The 22,734-nt window shown below is 42.1% G+C and overlaps 1 protein-coding gene across 6 annotated transcripts in view; it reads right to left on the bottom strand.

The window, feature by feature from the left end:
• The window catches only part of GNG7 (G protein subunit gamma 7), a 269,067-nt gene that overhangs the window by 5,365 nt on the left and 240,968 nt on the right, over positions 1–22,734 (bottom strand). For 5 of the 6 annotated variants that reach the window (XM_073546854.1, XM_073546821.1, XM_073546848.1 and 2 more), the window contains one exon: positions 5,115–5,235. In XM_073546854.1, the coding sequence (XP_073402955.1) occupies positions 5,115–5,195 (81 nt within the window). In that variant the 5' untranslated portion in view covers positions 5,196–5,235. Of the gene's footprint in view, positions 1–5,114; positions 5,236–6,549; positions 6,754–22,734 lie in introns of all 6 variants that reach the window. The other variant, XM_073546842.1, reaches the window with a different exon arrangement.

Below are 22,734 nucleotides of genomic sequence, written 5' to 3'. Positions count from 1 at the left end.
ACATTACGTCCATACGCAAGTATCTTTCATTTGTGGATAACCGTGAAAGCAAAAAGCAAAGGTAGCATGCGAGTAGCTGTAAATGTAAAACTTTATCCTACTCTTTGCAGAATAAATACTATTCTAGCTGACAGATCGTATAAGGCTACACACAGGAGTACACAAAGGTGCAGGCAAGTCAAGTGTACCTTTAGCTTAACCCCTTCACCCCCAAGGGTGATTTGCACATTCATGACCGGGCCAATTTTTACCATTCTGGCCACTGTCCCTTTATGAGGTCATAACTCTGGAACGCTTCCATGGATCCCGGCGATTCTGACATTGTTTTCTCGTGACATATTGTACTTCATGTTAGTGGTAAAATTTTATTCAAATAACTTGCGTTTGTGAAAAAAACGGAAATTTGGCGAAAATGTCGCAATTTTCCAACTTTGATTTTTTTATGCCTTTAAATCCGAGATACGGCACACAAAAAACTTGGGGTGGGGAACCACTGTTTCGGCGCATGGCAGAGCTCAGAAGGAAAGGAGCGCCGTTTGACTTTTTCAATGCAAAATTAGCTGGAATTCAGATCGGACGCCATGTCACGTTTGGAGAGCCCCTGATGTACCTAAACAGTGGAAACCCCCCACAAGTGACCCCATTTTGGAAACTAGACCCCCCAAGGAGCTTATCTAGATATGTGGTGAGAACTTTGAACCCACAAGGGCTTCACAGAAGTTTATAACGTACAGCGGTACAATTAAAAAAAATCATTTTTTCCACAAAAATGATCTTTTCACCACCAATTTTTATTTTCCCAAGGGTAACAGGACCCTAAAAGTTATTGTGCAATTTGTCCTGAGTACGGCGATACCCCACATGTGGGGGGTAAACCACTATTTGGGCGCATGGCAGAGCTCGGAAGGGAAGCAGCGCCATTTGACGTTTTTGGCTGGAATCGAGATCGGACACCATGTCGCGATTGGAAAACCCCTGATGTACCAAAACAGTGGAAACCCCCCACAAATGACACCATTTTGGAAACTAGACCCCCCAAGGAACTTATCTAGATATGTGGTGAGCACTTAGAACCCCCCAGTGCTTCACAGAAGTTTATAACGCCCGGGCGTGAAAATAAAAAATTTGTATTTTTCCACAAACATGATCTTTTAGTCACCAATTTTTTTTATTTTCCCAAGGGTAACAGGAGAAATTGGACCCCAAAAGTTGTTGTCCAATTTGTCCTGAGTACACGGATACCCCATATGTGGGAGAAAACTACTGTATGGACACACGTCGGGGCTCGGAAGGGAAGTAGTGACGTTTTGGAATGCAGACTTTGATGGAATGGTCTGCGGGTGTCATGTGCGTTTGGAGAGCCCATGATGTACCTAAACTATTGAAACTCCCCACAAGTGACCCCATTTTGGACACTAGACCCCCCACGGAACTTATCTAGATGTGTGGTGAGCACTTTGAACCCCCAAGCGCTTCACAGAAGTTTATAACGCCCGGGCGTGAAAATAAAAAAATCATTTTTTTCCACAAAAATGATATTTTTGCCCCCAATTTTTTATTTTCCTAAGGGTAACAGGAGAAATTGGACCCCAAAAGTTGTTTTGCAATTTGTCATGAGTAGGATGATACCCTACATGTGGGTGTAAAACACTGTTTGGGCGCATGGCAGAGCTTGGAAGGGAAGGAGCACCATTTGACTTTTTCAACTCAGAATTGGCTGGAATTGAGATCAGACGCCATGTTGCATTTGGAGAGCACCTGATGTGCCTAAACAGTGGAAACCCCCAATTCTAACTCCAACCCAAACCCCAACACACCCCTAACCCTAATCTCAACCCTAACCCTAGCCCTAACCCTAACGGGAAAATGGAAATAAATACATTTTCTTTTAGTTTTATTATTTTTCCCTAACTAAGGGGGTGATAACGGGGGGTTTGATTTACTATTTATAGCGGGTTTTTATGTTTGGCAGCTGTCACACGCTAAAAGACGCCTTTTATTGTAAAAATAGATTTTGCATCAAGAAATATTGAGAGCTATAATTTTTCCGTATTTTGACCCACCGAGTCATGTGAGGTCTTATTTTTTGCGGGACGAGTTGACGTTTTTACTGGTACCATTTTCGGGCACGTGACATTTTTTGATCGCTTTTTATTCCGATTTTTGGGACGTAGAATGAACAAAAACCAGCGTTTCATGAATTTCTTTTGGGGGCGTTGCGTTTACACCGTTCCGCGTGCGGTAAACTTGACAAAGCCCTTTTATTCTTCGGGTCAGTACGGTTACAGCGATACCTCATTTAGGTCGTTTTTTATGTTTTGCCGGTTTTATGCAATGAAAACTATTTTATATAAAAAATTATTTTTTCATCGCTTTATTCTGCGAGCTATAACTTTTATTTTTTCGCTGATAACGCTGTGTGGCGGCTCACTTTTTGCGGGACAAGATGACGTTTTCAGCGGTACCATGGATATTTATATGCGTCTTTTTGATAGCGCGTTATTGAACTTTTTGTTTGGCGGTATGATAAATCATTTTTTGTTTCGTTTTATTTTTTAAGGGGTGCGCTAAAGGGATTAACTAATAGGACAGTTTTATAGGGCAGGTCGTTACGGACGCGGCGATACCTACTATGTGTACTTTTATTGGATTTTTTTTTATTTCCAAAAAATGAATTTATTGGGGGAATTTTTTTTTTTTTTCTAATTTGGCGTTTTTTTTTTTAAATTATTTTAACTTTTTTTTTTTTTTAACTTTATTACATAGTCCCAGGTGGGACATCACTGTCCTGTGACAGATCGCTGATCTGTCACATCACAGATCAGCGATCTGTCACAGGCACTGTTGCAGACTTCCTCATGCCTGCGCTTTGCAGGCACTGAGGAAATCAGCTCACTGCAGGCCCCCGAAGGCCCCCGTCGCCATCTTGGATTCGGGGGTCTGCAGGGAAGGAGCCCCCCGCAGCAGCGCTGCACATTGCGCTGCCGTGGGGGGCTCAGGGAAGCACGGAGGGAGCCCCCTCCCTGCCGATGCTTCCCTTTAACCCCGGTACACCGCGATCATGTTTGATCGCGGTGTGCGTTAACGTGTCGGGGGCGGTCCGTGACCGCCCCTGACATATTGTGCCGGGTGTCAGCTGTGATAATCAGCTGACACCTGGCCGCGATTAGCGGCCCTCACCACGTGGGCGACGCTGATCGCACTAGACGTACTATCCCGTCCATGGGCATAGGGGTCCGGGTCCCATGGACGGGATAGTACATCTGATGTCAGAAAGGGGTTAAAAAACTATTCCCATATCCGCCATTCATGGCTAAGATGGGAATATCAATGGATTGGCCACGGGTGGCTGGAAACATGAAACAGGCGAGCTACCCTATTCATCTCTATGGAAGGTACTGGAACAATGTAGCAAAGCCCGATAAAATGTCCTGACCAGTTTGGACCCAATCTGGACAGAGATGAAATACCATTTTGAGCATATGGGGCAGCACTGATCAGCGCTTCATTTCTCATGCCAATTTGGCATGAGAAAAATTGCAACATGCTCCGATTTGCATGCATTCAAGTCTATGGGTGTGTGGAAATCATCGGACTGCACAGACTCACACAATGGAGAAGATGGAGACATTTTGTTCTCCACCTTCTCCTCACCTGTGCTAAAATTCTCTCAAAAAGTCAGAGTGTCATTACCATAATCGATCTAATTCCCTTGCAGGAGAGAATATACCCTTGTGTGATCCTGGCCTTAAATTGAAAAATCTTCTATAAACATTTGTGGCCACAAATCAGCCACCTCCTTGTTACCTTTGGGCAGACTTAGCTTTTTCACATGCGTTTGCTGAAAAGATAAAATACATGCAAACTATAACTTTGTGCCACTTATTTGACCTTGTTCACACACAAAATACGAGAAAATAACAATTATAGCACTTCTCTCAGGACAAGCAGATTTGTGAATTCTTCTATTCTAGTCCTCAGAAGCATGCTGTATAAGGAGAAGTGTAGAAAGAAGACAGCATTTACACATTATACTGCGTGTTGTGAGGAGTCCTAGGATCAATAACCAATTCCAAGGCTGGGCCATTTACCCCAGTTACTGACCAGGCATCATTTTCGCTGTTTTTTTTTTATTGATGCGGTTTAAAGAGAGTTTGCACTGGGCTTCATTTTTAGGCTATTTTTATACTCCACTCTTATACTTTTTATTTTTATTTTATTTTTTTGCCACTAGCAGCAAATAGTGTGAACATAAAGGAAATAATTGTCTTTTTTCCCACATTGTAATTTTTTTTTCAATTTACAGCCACAAAGGATGAAAATACATTTTAAAATTTGGTCCTCTTCCTGTAACAATTAATTTTAGATATCAGATGCATGGTTTTTGACAGGGGCAGGGATAATAGCAATCATTTGGATTGGCAGGAGCTTATATTTATTTTTTTACCTGCTTTTTTTTTTATTCACACTGCGAAAATAAATGGAAATCTCCAGTTGTTTCGAATTTCAGCACTAGAATTGTGTTTCTACCGAATGCCTTAACACAAAAGTAAGTTGGCAAGTGCTGTGGGGACAGGATGAGAATTTGTATCTGCGTGTATATTGAAGCCATCACTTGTCGAGTGCCCGCTACGCATGCTCACACTGCAGTACACCACATGTGTACTTTCATGGCATCGCTGGCATGAGGATGACAATGGCACAAGTCTTCAGATCATCTTCTAGGAGCCAGTGTCCCTTTTCTGTACAGTCTGTCCATTACTCATCTACAGTAGTGTACATACAGAAGCACACAATGACACACACAGACCTCACTGTACTGTCGCTGCACAAGGAAATGTACTGGTGGTTGAGAAAAAGAACATTGCTCCTAGTGTTAATCACTGGAATTCTTGTCATATAACAATCCAACAGAGGTTACTGTGCGCAAAGGACTACTAATCTGGAGACAAGCGCAGGGTATTGTTGCCCAGATGGCTAGCTAATCAGTTCAGATCAAATATGATTACAACTGGTAAAATCCCTTAACCTTCCAGTAATCAGGCTTATCCCAGTGGAATCAGCTCAGATGACATTCAAACTGAACCAAAAGACAATGAACGTGTTAAGTATACCTTAATTCTTTCGATACCGGCCTCGATACGGAGTTGCTCCACCAGCTTTCGAGCTTGCGCTATGTTGTTAGAGGTTGACATTATCTGCCATCAGATCTTTATCCACAATTTGAAGAAATGTCTGAAAAATTAATGAAATATTGATAATGCTTCCAACACCAAAGACAAGTTGTTTAAAGGCGCTCTCCAAAATTAAAAATAAACTAACGTAAATTCCATCATAAAAAAATTCCTAAATGCTTTTAAACAGCAAATCACAATTGTTTTGTTTACTGAGGGAAACACCATAGAATTAAAATGGCCACTGTCCTTTAACACTGCCAGAAACCAGTCCTAGAATGGTGGTAGGTAAGGTATGAGCATGTGCAGCAGGAAGCTAAGCCCCCTTCATGTGGAGGAAGCTGCGCTTCCAGTGGATATTCTGATCTAGTCCTGAGTAGAGGTAGTACGTATCCATTTGCAGGTAAGAAGAGACTGCTCACACTGCTGTTCACTATTTTACTGAAGTAATACTGGAAATACCAGGGTGCTGTGGTAAGAGACTGCTCACACTGCTGTCCTCCCAGTCCCTCTCATCTAATACTTGAGATACCGGGGCCAATGAGGTAATGAGACCACTTACCCTGCTGTCCATCCTGTCTTTATCTAATATTGGAGATACTAGTGGTGTTGAGACAATAAGAGGCTGCTCACACTGCTGTCCACCCTGTTTTTTCCAAACTAATACTGGAGATATTAAGGGAACTGAGGTAGAGAGACTGCTCACACTGCTGTCCATAGTCTTTCTAATTTCATACTGGAAATAACAGGGTTACTAAAGAGGCTGCTCACACTGTTGTCCTCCCATCTAATACTCAAGATACCAGGGCCGATGAGGTAACAAGAGACCACTTACTCTGCTGTCCATCTTGTCTTTCTTACCCAATACTGGAGATACCAGCATTATTATGGTAACAGACTATACTGCACTCACATCGCTGTACACTCTCTCTTTCTGATCTAAAAATGGAGCTATATAGGGGTGCTGAACTAAAGAGAAGGCCTCTCAAACTGCTGTCCACCCTGTCTGTTTGATCTAATACTAAAGATATAAAGGAGTTCTACAGGAAGGAGCCGCCCATACTACTGTCCAGCCTGGCTCTCTAAATTACATAGTATAGATAGCTCCAAATTTGAGTAACAGGGTTTCCTGCTGCACATGCTCACAGGCCTATCCTAACACGACTGGACTGGTTTGTGACAGTGTATTAATGCAGCAGCCATTTTAATACTACTTAAAAGTTTTGTGATTTGCTGATTAAATGTATTTAGAAATGTATTTAAAATAATTGATTTAGTTCTTTTTTTCTACTGAACATGGTTTATGTAGATTATATGCAAAAAGTATTCAGTAGTGCCAGATGAGGATGAATCCCAAGAAGCCAAATATACGCACATCTGATATATCCCTTGTTGCTTCGTTCCACTGTGCATGTACCGTATTTCTCTATTTTATTTCAATTAATTCTCTCTATAGTAAAGAAGCATAAGACTAAGAATGTTGTTTGAAGTTTCCAGGTTCTTTTACATTGCAAGAAACAAGGTGTCTGATGGTAAAATTCTTCCTGATGGCCCACGGTATAAGTCAATGAGGATTTTCCTGAAAATGGCACATGATAACTATTATGCTTCAGTTACAAATGAAGTCATGTCCTTACCATGTACAGCTGGGGACAGACATGCACTATTGCTGCTTTTCCATTATCTGCAGCCTGACCATCGCACATTGATCTAATATTAATGCAAATTCTCCCTATGCTGCTTCTCTATCAAAGAGCATGTGCCGTTCTATTCTTTCCTCTGACATTGATCAGTGCTGTTGGCGCCTGTCAGCTGGGGGTCCGACATGGTGTATCTGCGGGGTAATAAATGTAAACTAAACTCCGGGAAGAAGGAGATCCATGATGGGGTGGTGCTGCTGCCTGCCCAAGTAACAGGAAAAGACCAGAGAAGGAGAGGATGTCTTATCTTAAAAGAATGAAAACCTTGGTATAATCTTTTAGCGCCTTTTCCAACATAAATGTTAGGATTTTAGGTATTTTTATTTTTGTTCCAAATTTGCTCTGGCTTTTGTGCCAGCTTTCTCAGTCCTCGTCATTTTTGGTCTGCGCTTGACAACGTGGGCATTGTTTTCATTAGTCAACTGTTTCTGGCTAAATCACATGCAATTTTTTTTGAAAGGTCTCCAAATTCTTGCTCGATGGTACTCCAATACCCTAGTGGAATATCAAATGTCTTTTTTCTTTTTTGCCTAGTTGAAAACTAATGTGTGGCATTTTAAAGCTTATTGAAAGAATTGTGCAACATGTTAATGTAAAAAAGGAGCAAAAAAACAAAAAAGTAAAATCCCAAATAAAGTACATCTTTGAATTTGGCAAATTTATCAAGCATTGTGTACCGTTTTCTACCGTTGAGTCGTACTGTTCTGTATCAGTGATACGCCACAATGGTAACCCCCCATTCATTTACAATAATCTCTGAGGCAGGTTCTCCTGCAGATCGGTGTTCGGACCATAGCCTAGAACAGCTCATTTATATAAGAAAATGTGGCTCTCTGCATTAAGACATCAAAGTTTCACTTTATTAGCCTTCCTTCTACCTGCGTGCCCACATAGACAGTTTAGGAGGGACAATCCTACTGACAGATTCCTTTTTAATGATGAAAGAACTCCCCGAGAGAGGCTGGGGCGACACCACCACCTAGAAATAAGGAGGCACGTCACACATATGGCACGGCATAATGCCGCCTTGTGTGCTTTCTCTTTCCTAATAATGGCAGGAAGTAACTATTCTCAAGACGCGCTGGGGCTGAATTCCACTCATAGTTCTCCATGCTACGCACCTCAATTATGATAAACAAATGAATGTCTTGCAGCTACACGTGAGGCGATATTTATATTGTTCATGTGCTCCGACAGCAGAACAGCACATAGTCATTTTAAAGGGTTATCTAGTGCATAAAAACAGATGGCCTGTCCTAAGGTGTTGTCGATCATTGTTGGATATTGTGGCTTCTATTTACTAGACCGTGAAGGCAGAAATGGAAATGCAGCGCATCTCTTGTCCAGCTACCTCTGATAGCTGGGTTCACAACCTGTTGTACATGTACATTGGCATAGGGTGGGTTCAGACCACCCTGCTGCGGTCACCAACAGCCACGTGATTTTGTTTCATAGCATGCACCCATTGACCTGCTGCGCGTGGACAGCATCTAGCAGTACCGTAAAAGGGTAAGGGCGTGATCACACAGTGAAAATTGTCCTTTTTTTCTGCTGCTTTTTATCTGCAGGTCTGAATCTTCTCAGATTGTGTTTTTGCTGCTTTTCCCCTTTATTTTATGCCTTTTTAGTGCAGATTTCAAGAAGTGCTTTTTAATGCTTTTTTTGGACAGAAAAGCTTTCATTCTGTAATTAAAAATGCGACTGCATTTTAGTTAAATGCATTTTCACATGCATTTTTGGTCCCTATACAAACCACTAGAGAAAAATGTACAGTTCAACACAGGGCTGTGGAGTCGGAGAGTCGGAGTTAGTTTTGGTCGGAGTCGGTAGAAATGTACCGACTCCAGCTTTAAAAAAAATGTATTAATATTTCATAATTGAACTTTCATATGAATTTTATAAATGTTACTCAAATATATATGTTCTTTTCAAACTATGAACAGTGATAAGCAGTTCTGCTGGAGATAGAGACATTTCTTACTTCTTGTGTGTCACTGTTCTCCACTGCCCTTATCTAATCTTATACTTTGTTAACCTCATGCTGCCCCAACCCCCCTACTTACAATGTATGAAACTGAAAGTGAAAATGTGTTGCAAATTCTTAGTAGTAAAGCTCCTCCTCTAGACTAGATCATACTAGGTGTGCATCTTCCAAGCATCTCACAGCTGCCTGCTACTCAGAAGAGGAAGACTGTAAGAAGTATTATCCTTTCAACAAACTTTGCATCAGTTAACTGTGAGTACATGAGGAATAATAACAGTATTACTGACCACTATATCAGTTGTACGACCTGGCAATAATTTTGTACAATTGTTTTTAGGAAGAACAATTGTCATTTGGATTGTGAATGCAGAATTAAAAACTTGAGAATGTCAAAGAAGCATCACATTAAATCAGCTGTATTTGAACATTTCACCATCACTCAAGATAGAAAACATTATGTCTGTCAGTGTATGACAAATGATCCAGACGAAAACAAATGCTGTGAAGCCAAGATGAGTGCATATTCAGGCAAAGATAAAAATGCTCCTACCAGAGCTTCTAATCTAAAGAGACATTTACAGCGCTTTCATCCAGAAGTACTGAAAGCAGTGGATGAGAGAGACTGCATCCAAACCAATGAACCAGTGCCCAGCTCTTCCAGCCAAACAAAGGAGCAGAGAACTTTGCAGCCATCAGTTGCAAGATATTTTGTCAGTGACAAAGTTACTGTGACAATGACAGTAGATAGATACATTTAAAAAACAGATCATAGAGCTTGTTGTAAAGGATAGTGTGCCTATTTCATTATTTTCACGACCAGCTTTTGTGTGTCTGAATGGGGAAATGGCCCGCAAGCTTGGTGTTTCTCTGGAGAGAGAGAGAGTATTAGAAAATTAGTAAATCGAAGAAGCTTTTAAACAAAAGGAAGAACTTAAAAAAAACTCTCAAGGGACGCTTTCTGTTTCTTAAAATGGATGCCTGCACACGTCACAGAGTGAACTATTTTGCCATCAATGTCCGATTTGTTTGTGACAAAAATGAAATAGTTACCAAGACATTGGCAGTAAAAGACACCAAAGCTCATCACACCAGTGAGTTTCTCCTGGTCTTGGTGGAAAAGGTTCTGCAAGACTATGAACTTAAAAAAGAGCCAGTTCTTTCTGTCATAACTGACAATGCTTCAAATATGATAAGTACTATTAAGCTAATGAATGAGAGTAATGATGGTGACCAGCATCTAGAAGAACATTCTGGGTCCACAGACACAGAAATGTTTGAAATAGAGGAACACAGTATTGTAACTGAGGAGCAAACTGAAGTTGCTTCAGATGAACAGCAACATGATAGTTTAGATGATCTTGTTGAAACTGTGTCAATATGTTCTTTCATTCATCACATGCCCTGTGTTGTGCATACGCTACAGCTGGCTATAAGAGACAGTCTGCAAGAAGGACATGCTGCTGCACTGATTGGCAAGGTGAGAAAATTGGCTACTGTTGCCAGAACCCCTAAAGTTGACTCAATTTTGAAGAGACGTGCTGGAAAAGGGGCAATTATTGATCAAGCCACACGATGGGGCAGTACTTAATGATTCAGCGCTTGGTTGAACTGAAAACCTTTGTTGTAGACATGGCTAACCCTCAACTGACGCTAAATGAAAGTCAGTGGAATCAGGTGACTGAGCTGGAAAAATTGCTAGAGCACCCATTTACAGTGACTAAAAAATTACAAGCAGAGGACTTAACTGCAGGTATTTTCTTAAAGGAGTGGAAGAACCTGATGTTTCGCCTGTCCCAAAGAGGAGGGTTAATTGCAAGTGGCATTGCTACATCAATGAAATGGAGAGAGGAGCTACTATTACAAAATAACATTCTTTTGGCAGCTGTTTATGTAGACCCAATGCATCGGATTCTTCTAGATGATCAACAGCTAAGTAAAGGAAAAGAAGCTCTGTTTGAAATAGCAGTAAGGATGAAAGGGTTGCAGAACAGTCAGGAGGAACAAGAAGAATTTGGTCGTCCTGCCACATCTTCACCCTCATCAACTGATGACGAATTTAATTTAAAAAAATATTTGGATCACAAGGACCGTGCAAAGTGTTCCCGCATAGAAGAGTCATCCCCATCAAGGAACACAGCCAGTACATTTCAGCAGAATTTTTCATGTGCACTAAAAGAAATTGAGAAATTTGACCGTTCATCAAAAATAACAGTGCAACAAGCGATTCCTCTGTATCCTGACATTGTCAGAGATGTTGCCTGAGTGGTTACTGCTTTGCCACCAACACAAGTTAGTGTAGAGAGGTTGTTCTCTGCTCTCAAAATAATTAGATCAGATTTGAGGGCATCCATGAAGGAGGATCTGACAGAGGCAATACTTTTTCTGAGCACAAATTTATAGATTTCTTCTTATTAACTGCATAAAAGTGTTTATTGCATATTTACTTACAGTTTAGAAAAGTTATTTGCTATATTCTAATTGTATTCTAATAAATGTAGTTTTTGCTCTAAGTGGTCTGATTACTTATATGATGGTGAGAAACTGAATAAGCACGATGTTTAATATTTTACAACAGTAAATTTGTTGTTATGAATTGGCCATTTATGAAGGAGTCGGAGTCGGAGCCTGATAAAATCCAGGAGTCGGAGTCGCAACTGTGGCTTACCGACTCCACAGCCCTGGTTCAACATTGTACGTGCATATGTGGGGGTAAACCACTGTTTGGGCACACCGCAAAGCTCAGAAAGGAAGGAGCGCCGTTTGACTTTTTCAATGCAGAATTGGCTGGAATTGAGATCGGACGCCATGCCGCGTTTGGAGAGCCCCTGATGTGTCTAAACAGTGGAAACCCCCAACAAGTGACCCCATTTTGGAAACTAGACCCTTAAGGAACTTATCTAGATGTGTGGTGAGCACTTTGAACCCCCAAGTGTTTCCCTAAAGTTTATAATGTAGAGCCGTGAAAATGAAAAAAAAATATCAATTTTTTTTTTCACAAAAATGATCTTTTTAGCCCCCAAGGGTAACAGGAGAAATTGGACCCCAAAAGTTGGTGTCCAATTTGTCCTGAGTACACTGGTACCCCATATGTGGGAGAAAACTACTGTATGGGCACACGGGGATTGGAAGGGAAGTAGTGACGTTCTGGAATGCAGACTTTGATGGAATGGTCTGTGGGTGTCACGTTCCGTTTGCAGAGCCCGTGATGTGCCTAAACAGTAGAAACCTCCCACAAGTGACCCCATTTTGGAAACTAGACCACCCAAGGAACTTATCTAGATGTGTGGTGATGCCTTTGTATGCGTCATTTTGATGGTGCGGCGACCGCAACAAAATGCAACATGTTGCGTTTGGCGCAGGTCGCCGCACCGTCAAAACGACGCAAACGGACGCATTCGCATACATCGGCAGGCCACATGCAGTCGTAGGCGGAGCTGACTGGAGGAGGTGCGGCAGTGGGTGGATCTTCACGGAGGAACTACGCAGCCCTGCCATACGCTAGTGTGAAACTCGCCTTACCCAGTCCCGTCACCACTCTGCAGACTCTCCATGTCACCCTGTGCTCTGCATGACCCAAAAGTGGCTTTAACAATGGAAGTCTATGGACCATCAGAACAAAGCCCCATAACCTTACATTGTAAAAGAGACTTCTAGCTCATATACAGAGCATAGAGAGCCAGCTAGTCGGAAGTGTAGAGACATCACTGAGAAGATAAGCAGAATGAAGCTAGGTCCTGGAGAAAGCAGGGGTAGTTGAGTGCGTTAATATATTCACACTACAATACATTCACACATACACAGAAAAAAAAAAAATAATGGCTGCAAAACCATGCTTAGCCATACAAGTCACACTAAATAAAGAGGCTGCAGCACTCACCTCAAACAGCTACCTGACTGACATGCCAGGGGCTGGACCCCACAGATCTAATGCTAACGGACTATTTGAAGAATTTATCTTACTCACTTTTATAGCACCATCATATTCCGCAGCGCTTTACAGACATCAGCACTGTCCCCATTGGGACTCACAATCTACATTCCCGATCAGTATGTCTTTAGATCTAACATCAATTTGAAAAACTTGGATAAGCTCTTTAATGAATGCTCACATGTATCCCAATCTATAGGTTACATATTCAAACAATACAGACACTCATTTCACACAGAGGTTATTAGTAGTCACTTGATGTCTGTTTCTATTTCCAACACATTGTAATAGATGAGTCAGGTCAGTGCTATGTACAGCCTTTCTCAGCAGTTTCACCTGCATTAATTACAACCAAATGTTACCATGGGAAGAATTCACTATTACTTTAAATGGGTAATAAAATATCTTTCACCTCTAATAATAGACAGCATATAAGCACATTACACAGCATTCATTTAAAGGGGTATTCCCATCTCCAAGATCAGCATCCCAATATATAGTAGGTGTAATAATACTTTTAGCAAATATCTCCAATTTGAAATGTAGTATAGTTCTTCTGATTCGCTATATCGCTTACACCATGTGCATTTCAGTAGCTTAGGTATCCATGGTTACGACCACTAGCAACTAAAGAAATATTCCCATCTCCAATATACTATCACAATGTGTAGTAGGTGTAATAATATTAGTAAATACCTCCAATTAGAAATTTAGTATAGTTCTGCTGATTAGCTGTGTTGTTACCCCATGTGCAGAGCATAAGGCTGTGTGCACAAGTTGTGGATTTAGATGCGTTTCCGCAGCGTTTTTGGAAGCACGGAATTGCATCAAATCCACAGTGTAGTACACAGCCAATGTTAATCTATGGGAAATGGAGATTTGCTGTGCACATGCTGTGGAAAAATACCCACAGATTTGCAGTGTTTTATTTTCGGCATAATGTCAATTCTTTTTGTGGAAATGCAGTTTTTCTGCACCCATTGACTTCCATTGAGTCAGGCAAATCAGCACATGTAAAATGAGAGGGAGGAGGGAAGAGTGTGGGTGGAGACTATGTGCATGTCTGTGTGCGGGGGTCTGCGCGCGCGTGTGTGTGTGTGTGTGTGTGTGTGTGTGTGTGTGTGTGTAGGCAGGCATCGTCCGATGGGACTACTAGTCCTATCCAGCTATACTGCTACAGTGACGCCATTAGCCAATGATGGGACAGTAGTAGTCCCATCATCCGGCTAATGTATTGAATAGTAAAAAAAAAAAAAAAAAAAAAAAAAAAAACACACTTACACATAAAATACACATACTCACCATATACAGCTAATCCCCGAAACCATTGCTCACCAGAAAAAAATAATAAAATACAACAAACAATATACTTATGCTACACGGCAGTGGGAAGAGATCGGATAAGTGCCGTAATTGGCGCATCTTAGAGATGCACCATTTCTGGGGCGCCTGAGAGCTGGCATTTGTAGGGGGGGCAATATCCATGGGATTATCTATCTAGCTATCTATAGATATATCTGTCTAAGGCCTCTTTCACACTTCAGTTTTTTACAATCAGTCACAATCCGCCAGGTTTTGAAAAAAACGGATCCTCAATTCTCTTTTGAGGATCCTTTTTTTTTCCCCCATTGACTTGCATTAATGGCGGATTGTGACGGATTGCTGTCCGTTGCATCCGTTTTTTTTGAGTATCCGCCAAAAGTTGCTGTCCGTCACCATCCTCAAAGATTTAAAAACGGAGCTTGCAACGTTTGTTCCTCTGAATTTCTTTCTGGGTGCCGGACAAAAAAAAAATATATCGCTCTCTCTCTCCTTTAAAATTTCCTCATTTTCAGGATCCGTCTAAAAACGGATCCTGTGCCATCCGTTCACAACGGATCCGCTTCTCAGCCTTTATGGCGGATTTGAACTGATGCAAAAAACTGAAGTGTGAAAGAGGCCTAAGAATGAACTTAGGTGACCTGTCTCCCGGCTGTGGAGGGATACCTTGCGTAGGATTACCTCTGCCTCTCAGTGAATCGCGGAGGCCCTATAGAACACAGACATCGCCCGATGTCAGTGCTCTACACGGGAGATCGTCGTGGGACACTCGTTATTAACTGGACTATGGCAGAAAGGTAAGTATAGGTTGGTTTATTATTTTATTTTTGGTTAGAGTAGATCGAGGGCGTCGGGGACTAGGTGATTGGTGAGTATGTACTTTATGTTATATGTATGTAGTACTGTACTGTATTTTTTTTATTTTTACAAATGAACACAGGCATGGTCTGATGGAACTACTGCCCCATCATCAGCTAATGCTGTCACTGTCACAGGATTCATAGCTCGATGGGAGCAGTAGTTCCATCAGACCATGGCTGCCTACACAGACCTGCACACACACAGGGACACATGCACACACAGACCCCCGCACACAGACACACACACAGTCTCCACCCACACTCCCTTCCTCCTCCCGATCTGCAACGTTTCTCGAACCCAAATCCGCAAATCTTTTCTCATCTGCAGTTTTGCTGCGGATGTGCCTGACTCAATGGAAGTCAATGGGTGCCGAAACGCTGCAGATCCGCAAAAAGAATTGACATGCTGAGGAAAATAAAATGCTGCAAATCTGTGCGTATTTTTCCGCAGCATGTGCACAGCAATTCTTAATTTCACATTGAATAACATTGGTTGGCAACTACACTGCGGATTTGACGCAATTCCGCACGTCCAAAAAAGCTGCGAAGACGCATCAAAATCTGCAACGTGTGCACACAGCCTTAAGCAGTAAGGCCACGTTCACAAACGGAGTATATGGTCAGTTCTTTTTGTTGCTAAATAGCTGAAAAGTCAGCTTTCCGCAAAGCACAACAGATGGTGTCCGAGCTCCATATATCGTTCTGTAGATACAATGACATGACTGCACACCTCTAGCACTCATACGCCTCGTGCTGTTCACCCATAACTCATCATTCCACTAATCACAGAGACTCCAGAATACACTGGCCTTTATCTGCAGGGCAGAAATAATCATCCTGCGGTCATGGTCACTGCACCATGAATCATTCATGTAAACGCTTTGAATATGGTAACTATAAATAGGCTGAACAGCCCTATATTAGGCTCTGCAGTCCCCCACAGAAGAAATTAGGAGACAAAGGACTGACCTTGTATGACATAATGTTTGTCTCTTTTACATTTGCCCACGTGTTAGCCACAGGCAGCAAATAGTAGAGAAGACTGACTTCCCGGATTTGAGCCTGTTTTCGTGACATCATAGTCATGTGAGATGTGTAGAGAGCGAGAACCCCTTAGTGGACTAGAGCCAGGCCAAATAAAGTCCCCATTGTTCAGGACTTGTTTATTGGCAATTAGTGAGTGGAGACTTGGACAGGAGCGCGGAGCATCAGCACATGAGTGGGTGGAGGGAATCCGTGATCTTCAGCCCTTTACAGTAATGGTCATCCTTCCTTCCTGGCACATCCATGTGGATTATATAATGAAGCCAAGTGAGCATGTGGTCACTACGCTAGCTTTCTCAGACTCTTAACCCCTTAAAAACCAAAGGTATTTCAGTTTTTGGGTTTCCGTCTTTTGCTCCCCTTTTTCACCATAGCCATAGCTTTTTATTTTTCTGTCAATATGGCCATGTGAGGGCTTGTTCTTTGCAGGACGAGTTGTACTTTTGAACAATACCATTGGTTTTAACATATCATGTACTGGAATATGGGAAAAAAAAATCCAAGTGCTGTGAAATTGCAAAAAAAAAAAAAAAGTGTAATCCCACAGTTTTTTTCTTTTTTGTTTACCATGTTCACTAAATGCTAAAACTGACCTGCCATTATGATTCTCCAGGTCATTACGAGTTCAAAGACACAAAACACGTCTAAGTTCTGTTTTTATCTAAGTGGTGAAAAAAAATCCAAACTTTGTTTTAAAAGAAAATTTGCATCATTTTCCGAGACCCGCAGCGTCTCCATTTTTCGTGATCTCGGGTCGGGTGGGGGCTTATTTTTTGTGCGCCGAGCTGCCGTTTTTAAAGATACCATTTTGGTGCAGATACGATCTTTTGATCGCCCCTTATTCCATTTTAATGCAATGTTGTGGCGACCCAAAAAAAGAGGGAAATTTTGGCGTTTTGACTTATTTTCTCGCTACGCGGTTTATCGAGTTAATTCTTTTTTTGCATTGATAAATCTGGCGATTCTGAACGCGGCAGCACCAAATATGTGCATGTTTGTTTTAATGGTTTTATTTTGAATGGGGCAAAAGGGGGGTGATTTCAACTTTATTTTAATATTTTTAAAAACTTTTTTTTTTTTTTAACGTTTTGCATGCTTCAGTAGTCTCTGCTACATACAGGCAATGATAAGATCGTCTGTACGTTGCAGAAATGCTCAATCTCTGGCTATGACAACCATAGAGGTCTGCTGGAGATCAAAAGCCTTTTCCGCATCCCTGCGCTTTATTCGGCATCATTGCACTGCTCTACTTATTGACTGTCTTTTGGCAAACAAGCTATGCATTCTGAGGATGAACCGGTTTGGAATGTAGCACCTCGCCCACATAATAGCTGGCACTGAAGTACTTGCTTGTATAACATTCCTTGCTCTAGATATGCTAGCCCCTAGATGGCAGTAACTGGGATCAAACATCGGCACATGGTTTTATCAAAAAATAGTGTTTGATTTTTGCATGGTTTAATTTGCTAGCTTCTGAAAGAGACTTGTAAGCTGCAAATACCTCTGGTAAAGACGATTTATACACTGCTGATTGGGCAAAAAACTGCTTTCTAATCACTTCTTCCAACCTTTGCCTACATTTCTGCCTTCAATGGAAGCAAAGCCAGCAACGTCCTGCTGCCTTGTCATTCCCAGGGTGCGCTCGGCCGTCCAGCAAGTCACAAAGATGGTGTATGTGCATGCAATGTTTTACACTGATAAAGCTGTATAACAATAAAGAGCTCTTACACTGTAAAGCGCTGCGGAATAGGTTGGCGCTATATAAAGATTATTAGTAGATCTCTGCAATTTTCCAGCATAAAGAATCATGTCCAGATTTCTCAGCTTGTACATTATATTAATACATAACCTAAAACAGTTTATGAGACACACACAGCGCAGATAATTTGCATTATCGAAATGAAATGCCCGGTTTAATCTCCATATGCATGCAATGTGGTACTGGGTCCAAGTATTACTGCTATTAAACAAGTTCTCCTATAAAATCAGAATTCTAAGGTTTCAATTAGATGATATTCTCTTCCTAAAATACATTTGTAGTTGACCCACTTGCCAAAGAAAGGCCAAAAGGTAGCTAATAGAACCCCAGATTCTGATTTTTAGCAAATCTTATCCGTATTGAAGAAGTTTTTTAACCCTTCACAGAAACTGAAGCAACGAGGAAGGGAAAAAAAAAAACCAAACATTTTTCACAAAAAGTTTACTTTAGACCCAAACTTTTTATTTTCACAAGAGTAACAGGAGACAATGGACTCCAAAGGTTCCAAAGAGCGCCTTTTGACTTTTTGAAAGCAATATTAGCTGGAATCAGGAGTGGACACCATGTCGTGTTTGGAGAGCCCCAACAGTGGAAACCCCCCCAAGTGACCCCATTTTGGAAACCTCACCCCTAAAGGATTTATCCAGGGGTACAGTGAGCATTTTGAACCCACAGATACAACACGGAATTTGATAACATTAGGTTGTCATATTGAATACGTCATCATTAGCGTTGTATACTCTAGTATACCTAGGGTGCTCGGGTATGCACCAAATATCACAGGTGCTTGAGTGACATGCTAAAGTCCCTGCCCCGCATGTTGAGCAGCTGTTTGACACCCAAAAAAAACCATGCGGGGACCTGCGATACTTGGTGAATTCCCAAGCACTTGATGCAAACTCAAGGAGTGACCACTTGCGCTAAACACTACCCGTCATTTTTTTTTTCACTTTTGAAAACGCCCCAACCTCAACACAACCCTAACTGCAAATGGAAAAAAAAAAATTATAATTGTTATCTAAGGAAGTGACAAAGGGGATCTGGTTTACTATTTTTTTTTCTTTTTATCACCGTGATAGGGTCTATCACAGTGATCAAAAGGAACAAATAGGAAAGATTTCCTATAGTTGCTGGCTACCGTCATTTTTTTCCAGGAAGATGATGCAGAGGGCTGGGAGATGGAACAGGAGGGACCGGGGAATGGCTAAGGTACCGAAGGGTTTCGGAGGACATAATTTCTCCTTCCTCTGACATGTACATCATCATGTCAGAAGAGAGAGAAATCATTGTAACAGGCAGTTTTTTTTTTTTTATTCCCGATTGTCGTTATTCACTGAATAATGGTAATCACGTGATCGGGGACCAGAAAATCTGGCCCTGATCATGTTCTCCAGGGTCTCAGCTACCCCCGGTAGCTAAAACCCTGGAGATTTTCTGATTCTGGGGGCCGCTACAGCCTTGTTCCCCTGCTGTCATTTAGACAACCACACTCCCAAGGCGGACTGGCAGCTTGTAGCCAATCAGGGGTGTGGGCAGGGTGATACAGAGCTCAGCACTCAGGGAACTGGTTGATCTGTAAGGCTGTGTGCACACGCTGCGGATTTTGCTGCGGGTCCGCAGCGGTTTTGGCCGCTGCGGACCCGCAGCAGTTTTTGCTGCGGTGTACAGTAGCATGATTCCCTATGGGAATCAAAAACCGCAGTGCAGACGGTGCGGAATTTTCCGCGCGGATTATCTGCGGTTTTCAATCCGCACAAAGAATTGACATGTCAATTCTTTCTGCGGATCCCCCTGCGGTTTGCCATCTCCTCCATTGAGGAGATGAAAAACCGCAGGGCAAAACCGCAGAGCAATCCGCAGGTATTTTGACCTGCGGTTTCACCTGCGGATTTTACAAAATCCGCGCGGATGAATCCGCACCTTTTCCGCAGCGTATGTACACAGCGTAACAGCTAAAAACATTTTTAATCATAACTGCAACATCCAGTAAAGTAACTGATACATTGCTCTGAAAAGTCGTAAAAAAAATTCCAAGTGCAATTTCACAATTGTTTTTGCTTTTTTTTTTTTTTTTTTATTTTATTTTCATTTTCCACGTTCACTGAATGGTAAAACCTGGCAATACGATTCTCCAGGATAAGTAAGAGTACGCAGATACCAAACATGTATAGTTTTTATTATTTTTTAAGTGGTGAAAAAAAAAAAAAAAAAAATGAAAATTTGAAAACGGCAACAAAAGCCAAATTTTTTGTTGTTGCAGAGTCCATAACGTTTTCATTTTTGAGATCTGGGGTTGTGTGAACGCTTACTTATTGCCCTGAGCTGATGTTTTTACAGATACCATTCTGGAGCAGATATGTTTCGGTTGCTTCTTAATACATTTTATTGTAGTATTGGGCAGCAACAAAAAAAATGTAATTCTGGCCTTTTGATTGGTAAATGGTGAAACGAGAGAGAAGAAAAAAAAAAAAAAAAAAAAAAAAAAAAAAAAAAAAAAAAAAAAAAATCGGATTAATTTATTTTATATGTTGATAAATCAGACTTTTACGAACCCAGCAAAACCAAAATGTGAATTTGTATTTATTTTTTAACTTTTATTTTTAGAAAAGCAAAAGGGGGGGTGATTTGAACTTAGTTTTTTTTTTAAACTTTTTTTTCCCCCTTTTTTTACTGTATTTAATAGTCCCAATAGGGCATTTGCACATGTACATGAGTCACGGATGTCTGAATGACACCCAATACAGGTATGACTAAGGCTAGTTTCACACTAGCGCTTTTGAGCGCAGCGACGGCCTGCGCACGGCCGCCACTAAGCCCCGCCCCCTGGCGCGCCTCCGCCAGTAGCTCCGCCTACCGGCGCATGACGCTGCATGCGTCCTGCGTCCCCTATCTTTATCACTGGGGGCGCAGGCCGTGCGCAGTCTGCGTTTGGCAGCGCATGCGTCCTTTTGACGGTGCGCCGAGCGCAACCAAACTGCAGCAGGTTGCATTTGGTGCAGGTCGGCGCACCGTCGAAAGGACGCATGCGCCGCCAAACGCAGACTGCGCACGGCCTGCGCCCCCAGTGATAAAGATAGGGGACGCAGGACGCATGCAGCGTCATGCGCCGGTAGGCGGAGCTACCGGCGGAGGCGCGGCAGGGGATTAGCGGCGGCCATGCGCAGGCCGTCGCTGCGCTCAAAAGCGCTAGTTTGAAACTAGCCTAGGATTTGACAACACAAGCCCAGATTCTTTTCGAACTGGTGTTTCGTACCCCAGTCTTAATGAGGAGCATGCATGAATAAAACGTGTTGAATTCACTAGGATGCGCACGCTTCGCCAGAAATGATGTGCCAGAGACTGAAATAACATTACTGGTGCAAGAAACGCCCCAATTTTCCTTGATTTTGATGGGCAGGCATTGCCACCCCCCATCCTGCCTACTCCCATTCCTGGCAGATCTGTTTGACACTAGTGTGAAAACATCAAAAACTGATAGATCAGCCTCATTGTTTTTTTTCTATAATTATATTCTGTAACCATAGCAATATTGACTAATGGCTGTTATTTAAGCATTGTTTTTACCGATGCAGAAAATGTCTTTTTTTTAACATACCTCCTAATGAGCTATAACTGAATTATCATGCAAGCCCTATATCCACACACACTTTAGCCATTATCTGCAGCCTATTTTATCGAGAAGATGGCAGCATGTATTGCACATTAAATTCATTAATATCAATGGCACCCGGGTGCATTTTATTTAGGAACACACAAGAGAGAAGGCTGCAGACAGAGGCTTCTTGTCTCCTTCAGCATAGTAGAGGCAGTTTGCTATTACTTGGAGTGGAATTTGAGGCTCAGTTTATATGACCTGCCGCTACTTGATGACACCCTGCCTGCCAGCCATACACGTGCCCAATACAAGCAAATTAAACAGGTCACATCACAATGGAATGCTGTCCTCACACTGAGCCAAGTATGCTACAGTCTGGGGCACAAGATGGCAGAAAAGCAAGTCAGGTATGTTTTGTCAATGATAATTATGCACAGATTCTCATTCCCATTGATGCAAGAATTGCTCTAAATCTCAAAATAAATGCCATAAGCTAGATGTTTCCAGTTAGACTTGGTTATATAATTTCACTATGGTCAATGGACCTCCATCCGAGGAAAAAAAAAAAAAAAAATATATAATATAATATATATATATATATATATATATATACATACACACACACACAATTGCCATATTAGGCTTCTTTCACATCAGCTTTCATGGTGAGCTTTTTGAATAAATCTGTCTTGGGAGCTTGGGAACTCAAAAAGGCCTGGACGTGCACATGCAGGGTCGGTGGGCGGGCTGGGGGGTGGTCCCTCTGTATACTGCGCAGTAACGTACACACAGGCTGGACGCAGCTTCGGGTGCAACAGGTCCAAGTTTATTCGTTTTCTCGCCGTCCACCAGACGGCCTCTCAACACACCACACTTCCCTGCACAACTCTCCGGTTACAGAACACCTTCTGACACGTACTTTCTCCAGGGACGTATATGTACGTACCGTCCCTTTTACACTCTGAGACGTTTCTGACAGCTCCGTCACTGTGGCCGCCGTAGGCCTATGCACCAACAGTAATTTTACTGGTCAAACGTTGTTCCAAATACGGTGTCCCACACCCGGAGCCTCGTCTATACTGCGGTACTTTATGTCAGGGCCACCCCCCTGACTTTCTCTCTCCTCAGTCCCCCTGGTTAGGTTTTCCTCACAGTGCCACAACTGACAGTGTCCTTATCACTTGAGCTCCCCCTGGGGACTGGAACTTTCTGGAACCCTCCTGTCAAATTTATATCTTTCCCGGTTCCCTCTAACTCCGCCCCCCATGACCAACGGTTTCTTAAGCCCTAAGTTGATGTCAAGTCCTATGCTCACACTCATCCCTGCCCTCTAATGGTCAACCCAAGGTACTGCACGTCCACTACACTTT

This window comes from Dendrobates tinctorius, unplaced genomic scaffold (assembly GCF_039654945.1).
Source record: "Dendrobates tinctorius isolate UK_male_01 unplaced genomic scaffold, ASM3965494v1 ptg000011l, whole genome shotgun sequence".
NCBI lineage: Eukaryota > Metazoa > Chordata > Amphibia > Anura > Dendrobatidae > Dendrobates > Dendrobates tinctorius.
The sequence above is the reverse complement of the archived record's forward strand: the minus strand, read 5'-3'. Positions and strand labels throughout refer to the sequence as shown.